The sequence below is a fragment of the Lygodium microphyllum genome, chromosome 8, assembly GCF_053477565.2.
Source record: "Lygodium microphyllum isolate KBCC chromosome 8, Lygodium_microphyllum_v1.1.10, whole genome shotgun sequence".
Lineage (NCBI taxonomy): Eukaryota > Viridiplantae > Streptophyta > Polypodiopsida > Schizaeales > Lygodiaceae > Lygodium > Lygodium microphyllum.
Genome location: NC_141142.1, coordinates 5,158,046 through 5,181,085, shown reverse-complemented (window position 1 = coordinate 5,181,085; position 23,040 = coordinate 5,158,046). Strand labels below are relative to the sequence as shown.

Here is a 23,040-nt window from a genome sequence, read left to right as displayed (position 1 = left end):
ATAGGTGAAAAACAGCCCATTGTACTTTCTCCTTTTTAAAAATAAAGAAATACCGCAAGGGGCGCCTAACTTAGGGGCCAACAGGGTGTCTGTGTGGCAACAGGAGCATTCTAGCTTCCTATATTTCTTCTTGATTCTGTGTCTTTAAGTTCAGGTAAAGTGGGCGACTGTTAATTGGGTGAAAGCATTTATGTATTTTGGTTGTACACTTCCGCCCTTTCCAGTGAACAGGCCGGTTTCAATTGGGCTGACTCCCATGCAAATTGTAAAATTATTTAATGCGCACTTAAAGCGTGCAAAAGGAATGAGCCAAGAAAAATTAAAGACTACCAAACAAGTAACCAGAGACCCGAGAAACATGTATAGGAGGCACCGCCCACAAGTAAGGCCCTATCCACTTATAACCACAAAAAAAAAAAAAACCCATACTTAAGTTAGGAAGACCTTTGTATAAGGTATTCTAGAGTGTGTAAAATCAAAAATGCTTATCTTCTTCTTTTAGCTCTCATTCCATTTTCTATTGCTCTTCTCCTAAGAATCTCCTGTGTCTATGTGTTGCATGCAAGCTTGGGAGAGAGATTCTGTGTGCAAGTGCAATAGCTTACTCTCTTCTTTGTGATCCTCATCTTAGTTGCAAGACACCTCCAACCCATCTTCTCACTTCCTTGCACTCTACTCTAGTTTGTGAGATAGATAGGTAGAGACTATTGTAAAAAGAGTAGGACCTAAGAAGTGGGTGATAGGGAGAAAAACAAAGGGAGGAGAGAGAGAGAGAGAGAGAGATTGCAATTGCACGGATTGGAGGTTTGAGCACAGCAATTCCCTCTTTTATGGAACTTGTGGAGTCTAGATCGGCAACGATCTATGATAGCAAGCACGGTGGGATCAATGGAGCACGAGAAACTCATTGACATCCTAGACTACAACTACTAGTGAGATTTCTCTTATTCCATCTATTGTGAGATAGTCATCTATTCTCCTTCGGAACTTCTGAGTGATCTAGTCTATGAGATTCATAGGGAGTGAAACTATGGAAGCACTCGTCGCAATATGAGAGGCTGTGAGAATCTCGACTAATGAGAGCACATGATTGATATGCGTATTTTCATCTAGGTCCGACATGTAGGCAAGGCGACCTACATTTTTGGTTCTATTGCCAATACAACACAATCTCTTTGGTTGATTCTCCAACCATAGTTGTTAGATACAAAAGATACAATACAGTATGGTACGATAAAATACGGTACTAAATGGTACCTTATGATTTTATAAGGTATGGTACAATGTTAGTACGACAAAAATGTTTAACCTAATCTTTAAAAAAACCATAAATCATTAAATGATAGGACATATGCTTAAAGTGGAAATAGCCATTTCATTACAAAATAAGGTAAACACATGAGGGAGGCCCTCCTGGTCGCATGCGCTGCATGCAACATGCGATACAACTAGAATCTATTACATACATGGATGATGGATCATAGTGACATTTGGATACAGTGATAGTAGATACCAAAAAGAGAAAGACCTACGAATCTATGACGAGACATCACTATCATCATCAGAACCATCTGAGTACGCATCAAGAATCTGAAGATGACTCCTCAGCATCGGATGATGAGACACTCTCATACTCATCCTCACTAATGAGATTATCATCATCATCAAATGATGGCTCCCTAGGCGCTAGTTGTGTAGGCAAGGGGGAAATGTCATCATGAGGCACAGGATAGAAGCTACTAGAGTCCTACCTTACATATGTCTGCAAGCCACTCGCACCACCCTTCCTTGATGTTGGAGAGTGTTGAATGACCATGCCTCTGCTACCACTTACTTGAACTCCTTGCCTACAAGCATATTGAATACGAATGTCATGAGTATCTACTACTATAAGCTCTCTATAGAGCTCCACAAAGATTATCTCCTCATCCACCTCTTGATGTACACTCAAAAGAGTATCGCTCATCAACTTAAATGTATCAAGTTTCACCTACACAATGCACATAAGATTGTAAATGCTAAAGTCTAAATTGTAAAGTATAAACTTTAAAGTTTTAAACAAAAAGTTTTGAATTTTATGATTAAGTGTATATCTGCTTTGGACTACCCATGCTCATCATAGCCCTCATCATGCATAAGTTAGTGTAGCAATAGACTAGCCACTCTAACTGTCATGTGCTAAGCTGATTGCGAATCTTTGTGTGAATGAGAGAATAGGCACTCCAGTTTCTCTCACTAACACTCGAAGAGCAATCCTGAGCAAGGACTCCCATGGCTAAAGACTGAAGGGTCTCCAATGCGTATCCAAAGTTTTTGCCACCAAAATAGAGGCTTCACAAGCGACTCTCTCCTCCAGTAAGTAGAAGAAGCAAACGCCACATGCCCTCTTTGATCCACATAGCATCCTAACTCCTCCAACACTGATAGTGGTCATCAACAGGAACTACACGAGTCAAATAAGCAAGCTGGTCTGAACAGAGCTCTGTATCATCCATCATTACTTTAGGAAGACCGGTTGGAAGGGAACCAATCCGTGCGAGCGTTGTTTGTTTTCTTTGAATAGAGCAAGATCTTAGATGAGATTGATTAGATTAGGAAACTTTTTTTTATTCATAAAAAACTAGAAAATACAACCCAAAAAAATATATATCACTACTTGTCTACAATCATGATTAATTGCATTTTAGGAACCGTCACGTATTTTTGAGTGGCGATGCTTCATGATTTGAGAAATCAAGAAAATTGCTCATTTTTCTGATTATTTACTCATTTTTCACCAATTTTTATCATGGGAATACTAAGCATGACATAGGCTAAGTGCTTGACCACAATTAGCTAGATGCTGTTTACATTTAGGTGGCAGTAAACATCATGTGTATGCACATTGTTGTGACCAATTATTGAAGTGAAAAAGCACTTGAAAGTTGCATGAAATCTTGGTTGATTTGCTGGTTTAATTCTGAATTTTCCGATAGCAATCTGAGAGATTTCCGCAGGTTTTTCGAATTCTTAAGTCACGGGTAGAACCAATAATGACTAAAAACACTGTCTTGCAGGGAATGACACAGTTAGAGCAAATTTGTATGGAATGAAAATGCTAACAAAATTACTGAGAATTCACTGGTTCTTCTCTGCAATTTTCAAGAAATTTCTGGTATATTGGAGTAAGCAACCCATATAGCAATCAGCACAACTGTGACTAGCTAGTCATCGTGGTTATTGACAGGATTGTGGACTGAAAATTCGTCTTGTTTGAGACCTAAATGGAAGTTGGCTGAAATTTTCTGAGATTTTCAGAGTTTTTTACTGAAATTTTGCTGAAAATTGATGCAGTATTGTAAGCTCAAAATTTGGATAAAGACAGGGCCAAACTAGCTAGCATGCAAGATGACTAGCTAGTAGTATCAATTGCTAGTGATGATTTGAGACATCAAACTGATGTGATTTACAAGAACTGCATTGGGTACTGACTAGGTTCTCTACGGGCATAGATGGGGGATAGTTTGGTGAGTTGAATTTGTATGCATCAAGGGTTTTACACACATAAAATTCAGTTCATCCTATGCAATTTTCTGGTTTTTTGGATGATTTGGGTTGGTTAGGGTTTTTACTGAACTACAAGCACATTTGGGGTTCTCTGGAGCACCAATGAGCTAGTGGGGGTTCCCCATGACACACAATTTGATCTTTTCTGGGCTTCCACAACCCTAAAACCTTGGAAATCATGAAATTGTAGATCTTTTACTGAAAATTTGCACGTTTTGAACTAGCAAGGGCCTTCCCATGCTCAAGGGCACAAACGGAGATAATAAGGAAATAGACAATGGCCATCTAGACCTAGTCTAGTACTTGGGCTTACCTTTTCAACATGTGAGGGGTTTACATGCATGTGGCTTGGTAATTTGCTTCTTTATGCTGAGAATCACTCAATCATCTGTTGAAATCTGCTTGTGGGTCGAAGGGGGTAGCCTACGACTTTGCGGAATTGATTGGCAACACTGACCATGAGGAGCACCACTCCGCAAGTTGTCATACCAATTGCTTGAGCACCTCCTTAGTCTCCCACCCTCATGGGATAGGCCTCTTGCATCTTGAGCAATGCTTAAGAGTTTTTTTGAACTTTACTTGAGCACCCTAAGCTCATGACCTCCCATCCATGAGAGTAAATGCATGATTCATACATGTTCTTGATAGCATGACATAAGACGACCACCCTCTCAAGGCAAAAGAAAACACACTAAGAGACATACGGTTGTGATTCTCGTCATGGAAGCACTTAGCTCTGGCTTCAATAGCTCAAGGCAAGTGCTTGATTGGCTCAAGATAAGCTCATGTTTTCACCAACTTGAGGCAAGCTCATGCCTTTGTCCACTTGAAGCAAGGCTTGCCATCTTGTCTCGAGGCATCGGTAGAACACGTCAACTCAAAGCCTTGTGGTTCAAGTCAACCACGTTAGAGCCTTTGTTGACATGACACAGGCCATCTTCTACGGCTCGAAACACATAAGCCAATTGGCATGAAGATGCTAGCCTACGAGCCGATAGGCTCCAGATCCTACATAGCTCAAGACACAAGCCTAGATTGACTCAACGCATTGGCTCAATTCATTCACCTATAGTGGCTTAAGGTAAGGGCACGAAGACACAAACCCTCTTCAGCTTGAGACACGAAACTTGACACACAAGAGTCCTCTACTTAAGAACCAATTGAGTCACCAATTGACTTGAGGCATGTGGGATCGGCTCAAGGCAAGCAATGAACCTCAGTGATTCAAAACAAGATCGACATAAACAAGCCCAAGTGGCTCAAGACACAAGCAACATTCACTAGCTCGACATACATTGCCTTCACAAAGCCTTCGCTAGAAAGAACAAAATGCAAAAGCATGCGGAGCCAAAATTGAGGCATAGTCGAGTCTCCACTCCAGACATATCCCGCAAAATCAACTTAGTATGTAGCCGTCGAGCCTCCAAGTTGAGACACTGTCACAACATCATCTTGAGCCTCCCATCGAGTCTCCACCTTGAGTCGAACCCATAGCACCAACTCAGAGCAAGTCAACTTGACACCCCACGTCGAGAACATCATGCAAAGCACCTCAAGTTGACAATTTGAGACAAGTTGGCTTGTCTCATTTTCACTTGAGACAAGTTGTCCCATCACGTCTATTCAATTTGAGGAAAATCAAGCCCACCAATTTGAGGCAATCAAGGTGAAGTCCAATCTTAAACTCAATTCCAATCTGCAGCAACTCCTCAAGCCAAGTCCGTACCACCAACTTGAGTCCAATCCGCATGCAGTCTTTCCAATTGTTGCACTAGGAGATGCAACTCGAAAACAAATCATGGACACAAGGGCAGAAGTAAGTATTCTCAATCACTCTATGTTACAAGCTTGAGGTACATCCTAGTGGAAACCACTAGCTTCAATATGATGTGGCTAATGGCACAAAGGTTAGGCCATTTGGAGTTTTGAAGGATTGCCAATTAAAATAGTGCCCAATTTTCAATCAACTTCATTGTCATGAAGGGGGTAGATTACGACATTTTGCTAGGAAGACCGTGGATGAGAGGTACAACAGTAATTGAGGATAAGGGGAATGGATTAATGTTCTTTGGGAGTCGAACTGAAGTAGTCTGTATAGAGATGGACACTTAGAAGACTTCATCGGTCGACTTGGAAGCTATCACTGCAATGCTCAAAGTAATCACGAAGTAAGTCTAATTATGGGCCTTTGACCAAATACACCCCTTGCCCATAGGACAAGCGTGACTAGATGCATGTCCTTGCAATCATTGACTTGTTGTTCTCAAATGGCGAGGATGTAGTTGCTAATAATAAAGCCTAGAGATCTCTATCATCTAGCCTTCATTAGTTAGCATTGATGACAACTAAAGAGCACACTTAACTGAGAATATCTTTCTACCTGTTTATAGGCTGGGCAATTACGCAGAGTTGCATGACATTTTCTCACAAGGGTTCATAAAGTGTGCAAAATGCCTTAAAAGTAAATCTGAAGTTTCATAAGGTTAAATCATGGCCCCCAACTATAATCCCCACAATTACCAATGTAGCTTTATTCAACACTAAACAATTAATTAAATGGATGATAGGAATCTTTTGTGGTTATCCTTGCAATTATTTTGTAGTGGAAACATGTGTTCGGTAGAGACACCCATCTACTAGGGGATAGCATTTGGCACTCACCATTCTTAACATTACTCTAGAGTTGCTACTTCTCATTCTTATAAGTCAGCCTCTTCCTCTACATGAAAGGTCATATGCAAGCTACCTTAATCCACCCTCATGTGATCTCAGGCATTATTGGGGAATATCTCTTGTTCATTCATCAAGCTGTCTTTTCCCTATTGCTACTATCTTCTCTCTTCTGTTGCACTTCCAACATGATACTCTCCAACAAGGCATGCATTTCAGCACAGGATGGTGTTGGCATTTCCAAACATCCCACCTGAGTTAAATATAGTTGCGCTAGTACCACATACAAAAGAGTTCATACTATACTGTACCACAGGTATCATACCATGCTTTTAGCACCATATTAAATCGTACCATACCATATCGTACTTTCACACCTGCCAACCATGGCTAAGTTAATTAGTGGTCCCAAGGTCTGAGTTCAAAAAACTGTTTTTTTTCCCCAGTTTTTGTAGCCTGGCTGTTGTGTCAGCAGAGCTCACATACATTTTCACAGTTTTGTTTTCTAGGTCATCTCTGATCTTTGACAGGAGTTGTCAGCAGGCTTTCAGCCTCTATCCCTGTCAACATTGTAATTCATTAGTTCTACATTCACAGAAGAGAGTCTTCTTCCTCCAGTTATGTATGCAGCAAAAACATTCCATGCAATGTTTATGGAGGCAACAAACTTATAGAATGAGTTAGTTAGAGAAGCAAGAACTGGTCCAGCATGATTCTCAGTTAAAGACTTTAGCATCTCACTCAGTAATTCTATTTGAATCAAAACCTCTTCAAAAGGGGGTAATGTTAATAAGAAATTCAGAAGACAATATCTATCTGTTGCAGAAATGTTTCAGATCTGATGATGGAACACAAACAAACCTGGAGGATGATTGAAGACAAGAAACCAGTACACATTCTTTGAATCCATGGGTACCATTCCCATTCGCACACCGCATCCTACAGTTTGCCGTAATGTGTTCTTGAAACCATGTCCTTTGGGAAATGACACCAAACCACGTATCCCAGTGTAGCCAACATAGCGTGCTCCACTTAGTCCCAACTTTTTTGCAACCACTGATCCAATTCCATCACACCCAAGAAGAACCTGGTAAACACACACAGCACATGTTAGAATAGGCACAAAACAGTGAAGATTTGGAAGAACCTGGTAAACAAACACAGCACATGTTAGAAAAGGGACAAAACAATGAAGATTTGGAAATTATGATACAAGGAAGACACCATGCAACAATGCAAACAGTAAACTACTATTGAGACATTTGAAGATTTAATGATTGAGACTGTGGCTTCAAACACACGTGAACAATTTCTCCTTCACCTTTAGGAGAATTTGTAGCACCCACTATATAAAACTCCAAATTCAAGAAGAGGAGGATAATTATGATTAAAAATGCCCAATATTACATATCAATGAAATTTGGAACTTAGCCAACAAAGGGTCAGGATAAAAGAAAAGCGGGTAGTCAAAAATTGGGGTGATGCAGAAAATTACAAATTTAGACACATCAGAGAATAAGATGTGAGAACTACTCTCCTAAATGCACAACTCAGAGAAAGATAAAAGATCCCAAAGGCAGAAATGACCCTTTAATCTTATATTGCAGCAATGATATGGATGTGTACAAGGACATAGGATGCACTCCAGCCCCAAGTGCAATCCTTCACTCTCACATGCCCTGAATCCTCAAACATGCCTTGCTGCCTGTCCAGGACAGATCATGATCAGCCCATGATCGGGCCTTGCACAGTCTTTGACAGTCTTGACCAGGCATGGACACTCCTGCAGCCTGCTTGTGATGACCTTTGAGATGAGGCTGCAACAACTCTGTTGTGAATTCCCCAACCATGAAGGACCACATCAACTAGATGGAGGAGATACAGGATGAGCTTGCATTTTACAGAAGAATGTTTCTTCGAAGGACATGGATGTGACTCTTCTATCACATCTTTCGTCACCAAAGTATGATGTATTCTTACCCATCTCCTCACCTCGGATTTGGGTACCATCAAATGGAAAGAGCTTGTCCCGTGATTTTGGAGCAAGACGCTCAGCATAAAGAGACTAGATCAGGTGGGGCAGGGACAGCCAGTCATGTTTTTGTGGCTGGTACATCTTCAAGGAGCAATCAAAATCAAAACAAGGGAAAGAAACCAAAGGAGCACTCAGAGAAGGAGGAGGACAAAAAGTCCAAAAGTCATCCCCAAATGACCTCACCACAGAAAGATAGGTCATCCAGAGTAGAAGTGTTGAAAGAACTAAGAAGCACCCTAACCTTCAGCCTTGGGTGAAGGAAGGGGTGAAGGATTCTAAGGCTACACCGGCCATGACATCAGAGGCAACCTTTGTCCATCTTTATGAGGTGGAGGAAACTGCTTTTGCTAGGTCACTAGAGAAGCCTTGGCTGGTGGAGAGTGGAGCATCTAGTCATGTGACATACAAGCAGAACTAGACTTAGGACCTCCATGACAGAAGGGCCTCAGTCACCATGAATGACAATGCATCAGTGCCTATTTGAGGTGTGGATACCATTTCCTTACTCTCTGATAAACAAGTTTTGCATTCGGCAGGCTAAAAACCATTATGTGCCAGATTTGGGCTTCAACCTTCTTCCCATACATGGCCTCACTCAGCTCGGTACTTGTGTGGAATTCACTCAAGAGGAGGTGACTTTGGGGGATACTCATCGAGTGCTATCTTGTGGTCCAATCCTAAGGAGGACGGGTTTTACAAACTCATAAACCTAGAAACTTGTTTTTCATCGGGTCTTGGCCTTTTATGGCATGACCGTTATGGTCACCTCAATTTTGATGTTATTCAACAGGCCATTAGAAGGAATATGATGAAGGGGTGATGGATTTCCCTTCCAAATTTCCATCTATTTGCCCTAGCTCTTTGAGGGGAAAATACCACCAGTGCCTATACCCGAGGCATCTACCCCACAAGTTTCTACACCCTTGAAGCTTTTCCATGCTAGTTTGTCCTAGCCCCATGCACACCACATGTTTGGCCAAGGCCAAGTATCTGATGCTACTACTTGATGACTTTTTGAGGTATGTTTGGGCTTCTAATTTGAGACCTTTTTCAAATTTTGTTAGTTGAAGATGTTAGTGGAGAATCGGTCCACATCCACAGTTCATGGAGTCTGTAAAACCAGCCCTCCATCTTGGCAAGGGTGGTGAATGACCTAATTTATCACAAATTACAACAAGCAATAAATTCCCAAATCTGAAAATGTGCACTTCACCACTTAATCTTGGACAGCCAACATCCGATTGGCCCAAACAATGGACACCTCTTGGAATATTTCTTTAGATTGTATTGTTAGCAGAGTATGTCAGCTCATATGTGAGTTTGAGCATGTATTGTGGGCTGGGCACATTATGTAGATATTTTAGGCATTTTTATTGTGTAGCATTTTATGCTTTATAGCATTTATTGCTGCCAATTGGCCAGCATTAAAGCTGGCCAATCTAACATATTTTATGGCATTATTCATGCCTATATATTCTAGGCTTCTCCTCCTCAGTGAGTCAGTTCACCACTTGGAATTCCCGTGGAGAGAGGAGCAAGTGCTAGTGCCCACACAGCCAGTGACTCATTATTGTATGCGACAATCTTGTGTCTAACATATGGATTCCATTTCCCGAGCATCATCTGAGTTCTCATCTATATTGTGTTCTGTTCTTCAATGTTCTTTCTTTCCCTTCCTCTTTTGTCTTGTGTTTCAGCAGTTTATTAGAGCATATATTTACACTTCCATTGCTGCTCCACTTTTGGCATGGTATCAAATTTCAGGATCTATGCTCCTACTATAATTTCTTCGCTGATTTCAAGACTGTTTTGACCATTGCTGATTAGGCGTCTACTACTCCAACCAAGCAACCTATTTTACCTACGTTTTTTGCTTATGTCAACATCCGTATAGCCTGCGTGTCTGTTTCACCCTACGTTTTGGTGTCTCTGCATCTCCTCTTGGCTGGGCGCTTGCATTATCATGTCGTTTCTCCTATTTTTGGCAATTTTTGACTGATTTTTCGACTTTTTGCAGCAGCTTTTGTCTCATTTTAGTCAGGTTTTGGTGAATACTGCATGTGAACTCTCATTTTCCTTAGTTCGTGCTTGTGGTTTGGTTGTGTTCCCTCTCCAAATACCTTCTTTTCACTACTTCTCTTCTAAATCCTCTACAGATAGCTCCTCGTGCACATCCAATGATGATAAGTTACATGGATTTGATTATCTTACATGGAGTGCTATGACGAAGGCTTGGTTTATACAGAAGCGGTTATGGTATGTGGTTTGTGGAGCTATTGAACGTCCTCAGTGGCCTTCTCCAATTCCAGCTGATTTTGATGAAAACAACCATAAGGAAGCAGTGCTTACATGGGATTTGGACGATGCCTATATTACCAAAGGTTGAAACACACTAAGATATGGACTAATCTCCTTCAATCTTCAAATACAATGGCTCTCACAAATGGCCAGCAACACTTGGATTCAATTTTCCCCTTGATTGTCCCACAATCCGAATACTATTGGGTCTTCAATTTCTTGCAAGCCGACCACAATAAATGGAGAATGGGCTCACTCCTAAGATCAGCTGCAAATTCCTTGCCTTCAACTACTATACAAAGTGTGGGGTCATCAATAATTGGGCACAAATCTCATGGGGGCTGAGAAACCCTAATTTCTACTGTAAATTAGGGATTTAGCAACAACTCACCCCAAGCTGGAAATGCTTGAGAATTGCTAAGGGATTATTAGTAGATGAGAGAAGGAACTAAGAAGAGAAATTTCTAATTTCTATTGTGAGAAGTAGGCTATGATCGCTTCCAACACCCTTGGAACTGCCCCAAATATTGTTGCCTGCTACCACTAGGGGATGAAATGCTCTAGCCAGCTATTGATTGGGTCAAAAATGCAATCCCCTGCTGCCAGAAGCCTTCTTCTTGCTGTCACCTAGCCTTGGGCATCTCTCTGCTGGCTCAAATGCTAGCGCTTGATGGAACCACCTCTGCCTTGTCTCTTTCAACCTCCACTAACTCTAGAACAGATAGAATCAGCCCCAACATCCCTCTCTTAGCCTTGCATAGGAAAGTTGGTCACTCAACAGCCTTCTAGAAGTAATTTCAAGCTTTAACTAATTAAATCTTCAAATTTTAATTTATGAAAACTAATTAATTTATCCTTTGTCCCTCCCTCCTATCTCAGCGGGCACTTAATGCAACATCCTCTTTCCTATCTCTCTCAGCCTCCACCAACTCCATAATGGCTGGAGTCAGCCTCAGCCAGCCACAACAGCCCCCCTCTCAGCCTTGTATGGGAAAGTTTACAACTTGATAGCCTTCTAAATGTAATTTTCAAATTTAACTAATTAATTCTCAGATTTTAATTTCTAAAAAGTAATTTAATTAACCCTTTGTAGCCATTGCCCATTCACATTTAATGTGCTAGTCCCCCATGGACCATTTAATTGTCCCAAACATAAATTGACCAAGGACTATCATTAATTAATTAATTAATGCTTAGTCCCCAATCTCACCACAATGGACATTTTAATTGCCCTAGCCTTAAGCGAGCTCTTAGGGCTCGGTATTAGTGGATTGACCACTTCTTTCTTTGGCATGGATTCAAGAGATCAGATCATGACCACAACCTTTACTATCAGTTGAAGGGAAACCAATATCTAGTCATCATCTTTTCTGTGGATGATTTAATCTTGACAAGTGGCTATACATAGGAGGTGGAGCGTGCATAGGAGATCCTTTGCCAAGTGTTTGATATAGCAGATCTTGAACTCTCCATTTCTTCCTTGTTCTTGAGGTTTACCAATTACATCAAGACATCTTCATTTCTCACCATTGGTGCATCTCCAAGCTACTTACGTTGTTTGGCATGTCCACATGCAAACCAATCTCATGCCCCATGGACCTTGAGTCCAAAATTTGTTGTGCAGATGATAGAGCTTTAGCAGATGCCTCCCACTATTGGAGCTTGGTTGAGTCTTTGATATGGCTCATCCATACACAACTCGACATTTCTTTTGTTCAAGCCTTATTGTCTTCATTCATGAAGTTTCCCCTATAGACCCACTAGCAGACTGCTATCCGCATGTTGCGGTATCTATATGGGACATGTCCCTCAAGATTTCTCCCTTGGTACAAAGCTATATTATCAAGTAGTAAGAAGCAACCTACCATTTGTTGACCTAAAATATGCATTACTTGCTGATTAGCCTCTTAAACAGCCCCAAAACACACTAAAAATGCTCTTTTAGAGTAAAACCCTAAAACGGGGAGCGGCTCAAGAGAGTTCAATGGAAACCCTAAAACGGGGAGTGGTTCGAGAGAGTTTAGTGGAAACCCTAATTTTTGGGGCGCCTTTCCACATCTATAAATAGACAAGCTGCCCCCATTCAGCGATCATCCTTGTTTGCCACACACCCTCTACTGCTATTGGCGCCAGTTTCCAGCCTGCAGCCCGCCTCTATCTGTTGTCCAGCCATCATCGACTGCAAGCACATTATCTTCAGCCTGTCCATTGCTGTAGGCGACAACTCTCAGCTGCCGGTGACTACTCCAGACTGTCCCAGACTTCTGTTCAGCCTGTTGTCCATCATCTCCAGGGTCAGCCAGCCTGCGTTCTCAGCATTGTAGGCCCTAACACTCTCAACACTATTTCAGCCTGCTGTTTACAGCAGACTATGCACAGTTCCCAGCCTCCGATCAGTGGTACACTGCTGCATTTACCAGTTTCCAGCCTCCAGACTGCTGCGTTTTGGTGACCAGCCTGTTGCCATTCACTATTCAGCACTCCTACACTCCGACTGGTGGTCACAGACTTGGGATCCATCTTCAATGGACGTCACACTCCGACATTGCTCTGCCCTTGAGCACACTGTACACTCTTAAATTCATTTACAGCATTCATTCACTTCAGAGTTGTGTTCTCTCTCTCCCTTCTTCTGTTTGTGTTTGAGTTTTGAGTTTTGTGTTTAGGGTTTGAGTTTTACCCTCTGTGTTTGTGTCTGTCTCTTTGTGTTTCTATCATGGTCGTACACTTTGTGTCCTTAGTGCAAACCCTAGCAGTTTCCTTCACATGGTATCAAAGCCGATGCTCTTGTAAAGAGTATCCTGCGGATATTGTGGAGAGCTAGTCGTTATGCGAGGCACACAATACGACTCGTAACCGAATCACAATGTCTCAGACACCTTCTTCTCCAATTCCTATGATGTCTTATCAGGCTTCTCCATCATTGGAGGCCCTGAGATGGCATTATGGACTCGGTGAGACCCGCCTACTTCTTCTTTTGAGGTACAGGATCCGGATGGCTTTGCGTATGTGAACTTCAATAGAGGGGGCTCACAAAGTGGACGAAATTCAAATACACTTAGAGCTTCTATTTCATTTGAGCATATCACATACACTTCTCACTTCCCTCCCATCCCACCCTCTTCTATATCACACCTCTCATCATCTTTCCAAAACCTTGGATTACACTCCACATCTGCATCACACACCCTAGGGGTTGGATCTTCCATCTCTGCTCCTAGCACCTTTTCTTTCTCCACCCCATTCTCTACCTCTTTGCACCATGGTACTTCGTTAGGGGAATACTACCCTTTAACACAGTGCCTCTCACATTTCAGACCATGAGCACACCCATAACTCCTGGGACGACTGTGATGGGCATCTCCCTCACTATCCCCAGCTTCACATCTCCCATGACCACTCATACGCAGGGGTTTCCATCCTCAGCTTATGGTGCATCTTCAAACTCTCCTTGGGTTACACCTACGCAGGGATTCCCATCTTCTTCTCACCGTGTTCCTGTCACACCTCCTTGGGTTCCTCATGTGGCTACCATGCCCATGCCTAGTCAACCCATCCCTACCTATGGATCCACCTTGCACACTACATGCATGCCTGGTGGGCACTCTAGGGCCCATTCCCAAGTGTACTCCACTCCCCCATCCTACCCACACTACACTTTTTCACACTATCCATCTTCGAGCACTACCACTCCTGTTGCAACGGCCAGGAATTCCTTCACGGATAAGACACGTCTTAACGGGTCTAATTTCACCACTTGGTCTAATTTCATGCAACAAGTGCTTGAGTCTTAGGGTCTTTGGGACCTCGTCATTGGTCTAGAGCCTATGCCGAACCCCCCACTAGCTCACCTTGATTACATCCGTCAATGGAGAGCCCGCAATGCCACAGCCAATGTTAAGCTGATGCAAGGATTGCTTCTTGAGTTTCACTCTCAGTTGCAACACTTCCCGCTCGCATCAGAGTGTTGGAGTCACCTTCTCGACCGCTATACAGCTCGTGATCGTACTCGGCGCATCAATCTCGACTTTGAGCTTCAAGAGTTCTCTATTAAGGAAGGGGATGATCTCAAAGTCAAGCTGGCTGAATATAGGTGGTTACTTGCCGAGTTCGCCACTACTGGCTCTCAAAAGTCAAATGATAATCAGGTTACATTCTTCTTGAATAAGTTGTCCGACAAGTACTTCAATTTCATTCAACACATCATCTCCCAACCTAGATTGCCAACCTTCTACGAGTTTGAGTGCCAGTTCTTGCGTTACGCGAGGTTGTATGATCAAGTCCACAAAAAATCCTCATCACAGCCTTATTCAGAGCAGAGGGGATTAGTTGCCTCTTCTTCGGGAGGGACCACCACTAGTGGCAAGAACTCGCTAGATGCGAAGGCAAGCCAATCAAAGGGTGACTCCTCTTCCTTAGATGGAACCAAAGAATCTAGACCTATCTGGCCGCAACTCCCTAAGAAAAACCGGTTTTGCACACATTGCCAGAGAGCAAGCCATGTGGACGAGAAGTATTGCTCCAAGGCTCAAGGTCTTCCACCTAAAAAGCCTCTGCAGACCGTTGCGACTACACAGTCCAGTGGGGCTACGCCCTCCGCTCCTGCTTCATCTGCTCCTTCAGCACCCATTGTTATTACTGTTGGACATGTGGCTCGCATACAACCCCAACGGCCCATCTCTTTCACTACCCCTGAAGGATTGGCTAATTGGTCTACAGGTTCTGATCCCGTTGCACTTCATGCATCCATCTCACCTTCCTCTCCACCTCATCAAGTGTTCCCTTGGCAGAGCCCTACTACTGCACATACACGATGGTCGCCACCTGCTTCGACTCACATGCCTCTAGGTCCTTTTGGATACCCTCTAGCTTTCATTTTTCACACTCTTAGAGTCGAGCCCATAGGATTCATTATCCTTAGTTTTTTCCAATTTTTTGTCTTCCGCTGCATTTATTCACATACATACACATTCATTGCATTTATTTTGAGTTAGATTTTCTTTCTATTCTGTTTTGCTTTGGAGCATCTCACCATAACCTCTGTGTTTGCAGATTCTCATCTCTTTTCGAAGGTTTTGTCTTTCAGTGTAGGGCTAACTTGCAAATTGCTTTGGTCCTCCCTAGGCTAGAGACGTGGAGATGCTCACCGTTCCTTTCATGATTTCATCATCCTAGGAGTGCTTGCTCTTCTTCCAACATGGCGGTTTTCCTCCCGAGGCGGATCATGCAGCATCTCTCTCGATGCTATCATGGCGGTGACTTCTACCTTGCTCTTCTAGTGGGGTGCTTCATCCACTTTATCTTCTTTCATTCCTTATGGTTCTCAGCACCATATGAAGACCGACATCAGGCTCCTCTTCCTTCTTCGGCATCTATATCCAGGTTGAGAGGGGGTTCCTACCCTTCTTGGTATTCTACAAGCTTTAGCACTTTGTCTTCGACATTGACTTCTTCCCCCTGTTGTACCTTACCCTTTGCATTGTATGATTACATCATCCTTTTTCCCCACGAGAAATGCTGTCCAAGTGGCACCTGCTGCATGAGCATTCTTTAGCATATAGCATACTTTGCATCTCATTGTGCAGAGCACCACTTGCGCGGATCCTAAGCTGCTTCCACCGGCGGCTGTTGTTACCACACTACCATCCTTCTTCATCACATGGATACCTCATCATCTATTTTTCCTCATCATCGACATCCTAAGTGGATGGGTTAGCTTATACTATTTTGTGATGTGTTGGGTGTACCCTCCCTACTCCAGTCTTCTGGGTCACTTTTACTCAATCGACCGCATCCCATCAAATTTACTTCACTTATTCAACCAAAAAAAAAAAAAAATCCATGTAGTTCCATCCGCCTTTGTAGGGCTTGGTAAGCCACTGGGCAGCTGACGTGCACCCTTTGTCCGATGCCATGTCCTCTCTGGGATGACTACTTGGATTCCCTTGGTAAGATAACCATCGTCTCTATAGTCTTGGTAGGCCATTGGGCCGCCCAGGTGCACCCTTTGTCCGATGCCTTGGCTGCTTTGGGTTGGAACGCCTTGGGGTACATAAACATCACAATGCTTGGCCTAACCTTTCAGCTCAATTTTAGGCCTGAGAGGGGGTGTTGAGCTAAAATATGCATTACTTGCTGATTAGCCTCTTAAACAGCCCCAAAACACACTAAAAATGCTGTTTTAGAGTAAAACCCTAAAATGGGGAGCGGTTCAAAAGAGTTCAGTGGAAACCCTAAAACGGAGAGCGGTTCGAGAGAGTTTAGTGAAAACCCTAATTTTTAGGGGCCCTTCCACATCTATAAATAAACAAGCTGCCCCCATTCAATGATTATCCTTGTTTGCAGGTTACACCAGCCCACACCCCCTCTGCTGTTGTTGGCACCCAGTTTCCAACCTGCAGCCCGCCTCCATCTGCTGTCCAACCATCATCAACTGCAGCCACATTACACCATCGACTGCAGCCACATTACACATTATCTTCAGCCTGTCCATTGCTGTAGGCAACAGCTCTCAGCTCTGACGACTGCTCCAGACTGTCCCAGACTGCTGTTTAGCCTGCTATCCATCATCTCCAAGGTCAGCCAGCCTGCGTTTTCAGCATTGCAGGCACTGACACTCTCAGACACTGATTCAGCCTGCTGTTTATAGCAGACTGTGCACAGTTTCCAGCCTCCGATCGGTGGTACACTGCTGCGTTTACCAATTTCCAGCCTCCAAACTGCTGCGTTTTGGTGACCAACCTGCTGCCATTCACTATTCAACACTCCTACACTCCGACTGGTGGTCACAGACTTGGGATCCGTCTTCGGTGGACATCACACTCCGATATTGCAGGCACTGACACTCTCAGACACTGATTCAGCCTGCTGTTTATAGCAGACTGTGCACAGTTTCCAGCCTCCGATCGGTGGTACACTGCTGCGTTTACCAATTTCCAGCCTCCAAACTGCTGCGTTTTGGTGACCAACCTGCTGCCATTCACTATTCAACACTCCTACACTCCGACTGGTGGTCACAGACTTGGGATCCGTCTTCGGTGGACATCACACTCCGATATTGCTCTGCCCTTGAGCACACTGTACACTCTTACATTCATTTACAACATTCATTCACTTCAGAGTTGTGTTCTCTCTCTCCCTTCTTCTGTTTGTGTTTGAGTTTTGAGTTTTGTGTTTAGGGTTTGAATTTTGCCCTCTGTGTCTATGTCTGTCTCTTTGTGTTTCTGTCATGGTCATACACTGTGTGTCCCCAATGCAAACCCTAGCAGTTTCCTTCACACCATTGCTCTTTCTATGATGGACATTGAGTAATGAGCCTTGTACTCTATAGCTCAAGAAGCCATGTGGCTTCGCCACATGCTTGCAAACGTTGGATTTCCACAAGCATAGCCTACTTTTCTTCGGGTTGATAATCAAAGAGTCTGGCTCTCGCAAAGAACTCAGTGTTTCATGCTCACAAGATGCACATTGAGATCCAATATTGTTAACTTCAAGAGCACATTTTGGAAGGCAAGATGGAGCTAATCTATTGTCCCACAATAGGCAATGTGATAGACATCTTCACAAAGGCCCTTTCATTGTCTTCTATGCTTCATCACATGCATCTCCTTGGTTTGCAAGCACTATCAGGATCTAAGAGTGGATGTTAGCATTTAATGTATCATGTTGTCATCTCTTGGTTGTGAGCACTCCATCAAAGTCTCACAAAGGCATGGGAGATCTGACATGCTCTACGCATGTGCATGCATGAAGTGCATCATTTCAATCATTTTCATCTTGTTTCACACTGTTTCATAGCCTGATTTAGGTGTATTTACCGGCCAAACACTTACGGCATATGGGCAGACTGTTCAGGCAGCCATACGCAGCAGATAGAACATGATCAGGTTGGCTTGATTTTTGCCATCAGGTACAGGTCAGCCAGCAGTTGTCATCATTGCCTATTTACACGCAGCCCTTGTCTACCCTCCCACTCCACTATCACCATCACCTCCATCATCCTTTCATCACCTACATCATTTTCTCATCCTGCCTCAGTCCGGCACCCTCACAGATGCACCTCTGTGCCATGCAGGGGCTGATTGTGCAGCCTTATATCAATTTCAAATCAATGCTCCTTCACTCTCTTGCATCCATCTTGTCCCTCTCTTTCTCTCCTCTGTGTGTTCACAATCCTGCTTCTGTTGCATATCTTTCATGAAAAAAAATTTAAGTACATTTTCTAGGGATGACAAAAATGAGAGACCATCATAGTCATTTGCACCTTCCATAATGAAGTTTATTTCCTAGGAATGAGTGAAAGATTACTTTGGGCACATGTCTGATGATATTTAAATAACTTTTTTAAGCTCGTTTTGTAGGAATAACAAAAATATGAGACCATCATAGTCATTTAGACATGTCATCACAAAGCTTATTTCCTAGAACTGGGTGAAACTGACTTTCACAGAAACTAAAGGGCACTAAAACATAATGCACAACGAGCCAAAATTGAAATTTAGCAAAGAATAATCCCACGAATATGGAGCTAGAATGCTCCCACATTGAAGAGATCACACCTGTTGGCCCCAAACCGTAGATTCACTTGCATTTAATTCGTTGAACAGCACTACGAATCAGAGTAGAATGTTGATGCTCAGCTGTAAATTGTCCCCGGCTTGTATCTAATAGTGACTATTAGCTCAAATACTATCTCTAGCCATTCTGCAAACCCTAATTTACAGCAGCAAACCAGTCCCTGTTTTGACATCAAATCCTTTATGCATACCCTTCACATTCAGTCCGTATTTTCCCCCTGGCTTTGCCAATTGTTCCTCTCACCAATGGCAGGGTTTCATGTGGCAAAACTATCCCAATTTCAATCTATCAGGCACCAACAAGCATTTCCATGATTCGATGGCCTGAAAACTCTGCATGCATGTCCAATTTCCCTCAAGCACATCAACAGCAGTAAAATTGATCCAATATCTTCCTAGGCTGATGTCCACCCACAAACAAGGTATCTACTACAGCATGCAACCCTAAACAGCCTTAATTCAGCATAGTTGTTGCCAGAAAGAGAAAGCAAGAATGAGAGAGAGAGAAGATGATGAATAACTTTGACCTCATCCAAATCAGTACAATTGATCCCAAGGAAGGTGACCTGCAGCCAAATGTTGTTCCAAACAGCAGCATGATGTTGTCAATATGCCAACTGGCTATCTAGCTAGCCATGATGCTGTCCTGATGATCACAGTGCAAGAAAATGCAAGTCTTGATGCCGTTCACAGTCCTTAGCTAGAAATGCTCCTCTCAGCTCTATTGTAGCCTCTCTCAGGCTCCTTTCAGCTCAGAACAGCCATCCAAGCATGCACACAGCCTAAATGGGAAGGAAAGAGATGAAAAATGGCATTCCAAGGTCTTGCCCTATACTACTAATGCAATGTCCATCCTGCCGTGCTTGTAATATATCCCCCTTGAAAATGGGAAAATGACCCCAATTGCATTAGTGTAGTGTCCAAAAGGCATACTGAAAAACAAATAAAACCCTAGCAACATATGCAATTGCTATTGTCATATGCATATCCCAAAATATATTGCAAACTGGAGTTGGCAGTACAGTTCTCAGCAGCTCAGTAAGCAAACCATATACAATTGCACAAACTCAAGTGACTAATACCATAGAAGTCCCAAGGCAAATATATTGTCAGCTGGAAGTACCTTGGGTGGGACATATAGTGTCACCAAGCAACCTCTAGATATCCGAGTCTATTTATACCAAGGGCATGGAGGTGCCATCCCCCTCTTGATCATCCAGCAATGCTCCAGGCCCTATGCTCTACTGAACCTGATTGAGCTACAACAAGTCAGATCTAGTTGAGATGTCTCGAATGAAGCTATAATGACCAAGGTGAATCTATCAAGTCACCCTCCTCCATTCACTTCGCATCTGCTGGTGAATATTTGAAACTTTACCAAATTGTGACATGAAACTTTACCTCAAATCTTCATTTCCTTATATGTCAATATTTGTTTTGGAACAAGATCCAATCAAGTTCCTCGACCTATGGATGTACACACACAAAGCTACCATGCAATCCATAAGCAACTCACAATCATCATTACAAGCTTCTGTTTAGTTGGACTCCCCCCACTAAAGGGTTAGAAAAGAATGAAGCTTCAAGGCTAATAATGAATAAGAGAAGAAAGTAAGATGTCCATAGTTTTTACAATGAAGCATTGTCAAATGTACCAAGATTGTCACAAAGGAGCATATGCTTGCTTTAGAATATAGCAAGATACAACTTTACATCCAAAATAAGACAAAAAGGACGGGGAAGGAGCCTCTCTACTTTGATCACAGCTAAATGTTGCATCCTTTTGTACACTACTTAATCCTGATTTTTGCTTCTTTCTTGAAGTTGTGCTTTTAATGCTTGCTTCAAAGACTCCATGCAAAATAGACAAATAGATGATGTAGTAATTCCCCTTATGAGGCATGAGATGATGTATCATGCATGCACACAAGATCTCCTTTACACATGAGATGTTATTTGGCCAAACACACCATCTTTGAAATTAGCATTGCCACATATATAATTGCCAATTGTGCTTGATAGAGAGAGAGAGAGAGAGAAAGAAAGAAAGATCTATTAACGTTTTTCAGTTTGGTGCCCCCCGGATTCTCGCAAGAGGAGAATTCTCTCCTAGGTGAAGTACTGGCCTCTTCCAGGTTGTTGGACTGGCCAAACAAAGATTTGCAGAGAAACAAGTTTAACCGCATGGCTCAGTTGGGGTTGGGGTCAATCCAAGATAGTGTCATTCCTGGATAGGCCCGTCTTTATTCATTTCGGCGCATTCGCCAACACTTTCAGGTGCCTAGAGGGTATCATGTTATTTGGATGGCCATACAGGACAGAATTACGAGCTACTATCCTTTGCTACATTACAGCTCTCATCTCCCTAGCACAATTGGATGCTTGTGATTCTAGGTGATTTCGAGAAAAGGTCCGCCAATCAAATATATCATTAGATGGTAGAGGCCAAGAGATGGGTCACGGATAAGGCAAATAAAGTATGGCACATTTGAGAAAGCAAAAAGAAGAGGCAGGACAGATTCATCCAGCTCTAGAAATCTAAGGTTCCATATCAAGGAAAAGTGTTATGTGGAGGCTACTTATTGGGGCTCTTCCTACTGGGAATGTGCTATGTGCTCGTAAGATCTATGCTGGGCAATGCATATTCTGTACTACATGTGATGAGACTGTGCTTCATCTTTTTGTCTCTTGCCCTCTTGCAAGACGAATTTGGAATTTTGTTTTCTGTGTCTGGTCCTCGTTGACTCAACACCGGATTTCAGCTTGTTCGTGGATTTTGGGGAAGATGAACTCCATGACCTCTTTGAGTTCAGATTATTCCTGCCTTTTCCATTTCCTCAAATGAACAGCCTTGTGGCATATTTGGCGTACTCGGAATGCTTTCATTTTTGATTCAGTATCTTGGATTCATGGTCATGTGGCCCGAATCCGAGGTTTAGTGTTGTGGCAAATCACCTCTATGGTGTCTACTGACCTGCTTCTTCCTGATATTGCTTCTCCCTGGCTGGACACTGTCCGCTCCACACCAGCTGTGCTTTCAGTGTTACATTTTTATGTTAGAGTTTGTGTAGACTTTCCTTCATGACTGTTATTTTCCGTTATTTCTAAGCCGACCTGATGGTCTGATGTAAAATATTTGCTACTTAATTCATTTATCTTCACGAAAAAAAGAAGATCTATTAACGTCTCTAGAAGGCCAAGATGGCCTATGAGACCATAACCAATACAACTGGTATCATCATCTCTCCTCAAAGAAAAGAAACAAATTTATGTCTAGATCTACATGATAATCTGAAATGAGAAATGAAAATAAGGAAAGAATATGTAGTATCTCCCTCTATCTCTATGGAATCCTCCAAGACTCTGCTAGCTATCTCCAACTAAGTCAACATGGTAACCTTCGTCTATAGCGAGCAATCGTGGCACGAATGTGTTGCATATGAGCATGCCTACGTTGCCGAGCAAGTACCAAAGGGCATCATGCTCTGCATAATGTCCTAGCTCTGTCTACTGTGATGCCACTTGATGACGTCCCTCGATGGCACCTATCAATAGGAGATGTAGTGTCTCTAAGGTGGCAGTGGCCAGGGGGTTAGCTATACTGAAAAAGTATGTAACTACTCTCTAGAGGGGTGGGATTGGCCTCGATCCCATAACAATGCTACTCTGAAGTCTGTGCCTTGGAGCTCCAATAAGAATAGACCCGGACATCTTTGGTCCTCAAAGTCCATCACCCATCTCAATGGTCCAAAGCCCTCCTTAAAGAGACAATGGTAGCGGCCTCAGATATCATAGTATACAATACATTTGCAAATGTAGTGTTCCTCCGTCTCTGGCTCCCATCCGCAAAGCTAGCATATCCTCTCATTTGCTACAACATGACTCCATTGACCTGTCTCAATCATTAGCTGATGT

General features: G+C 42.8%; 1 protein-coding gene across 3 annotated transcripts in view; it reads right to left on the bottom strand.

Annotated features, from left to right (window-relative positions):
* Positions 1–23,040, bottom strand: part of LOC148031923 (monooxygenase 2-like) — an 81,245-nt gene that overhangs the window by 8,935 nt on the left and 49,270 nt on the right. For all 3 annotated transcript variants that reach the window (XM_087682509.1, XM_087682511.1, XM_087682510.1), the window contains exon 5: positions 7,078–7,303. In XM_087682509.1, the coding sequence (XP_087538635.1) occupies positions 7,078–7,303 (226 nt within the window). The remainder of the gene's footprint in view (positions 1–7,077; positions 7,304–23,040) is intronic.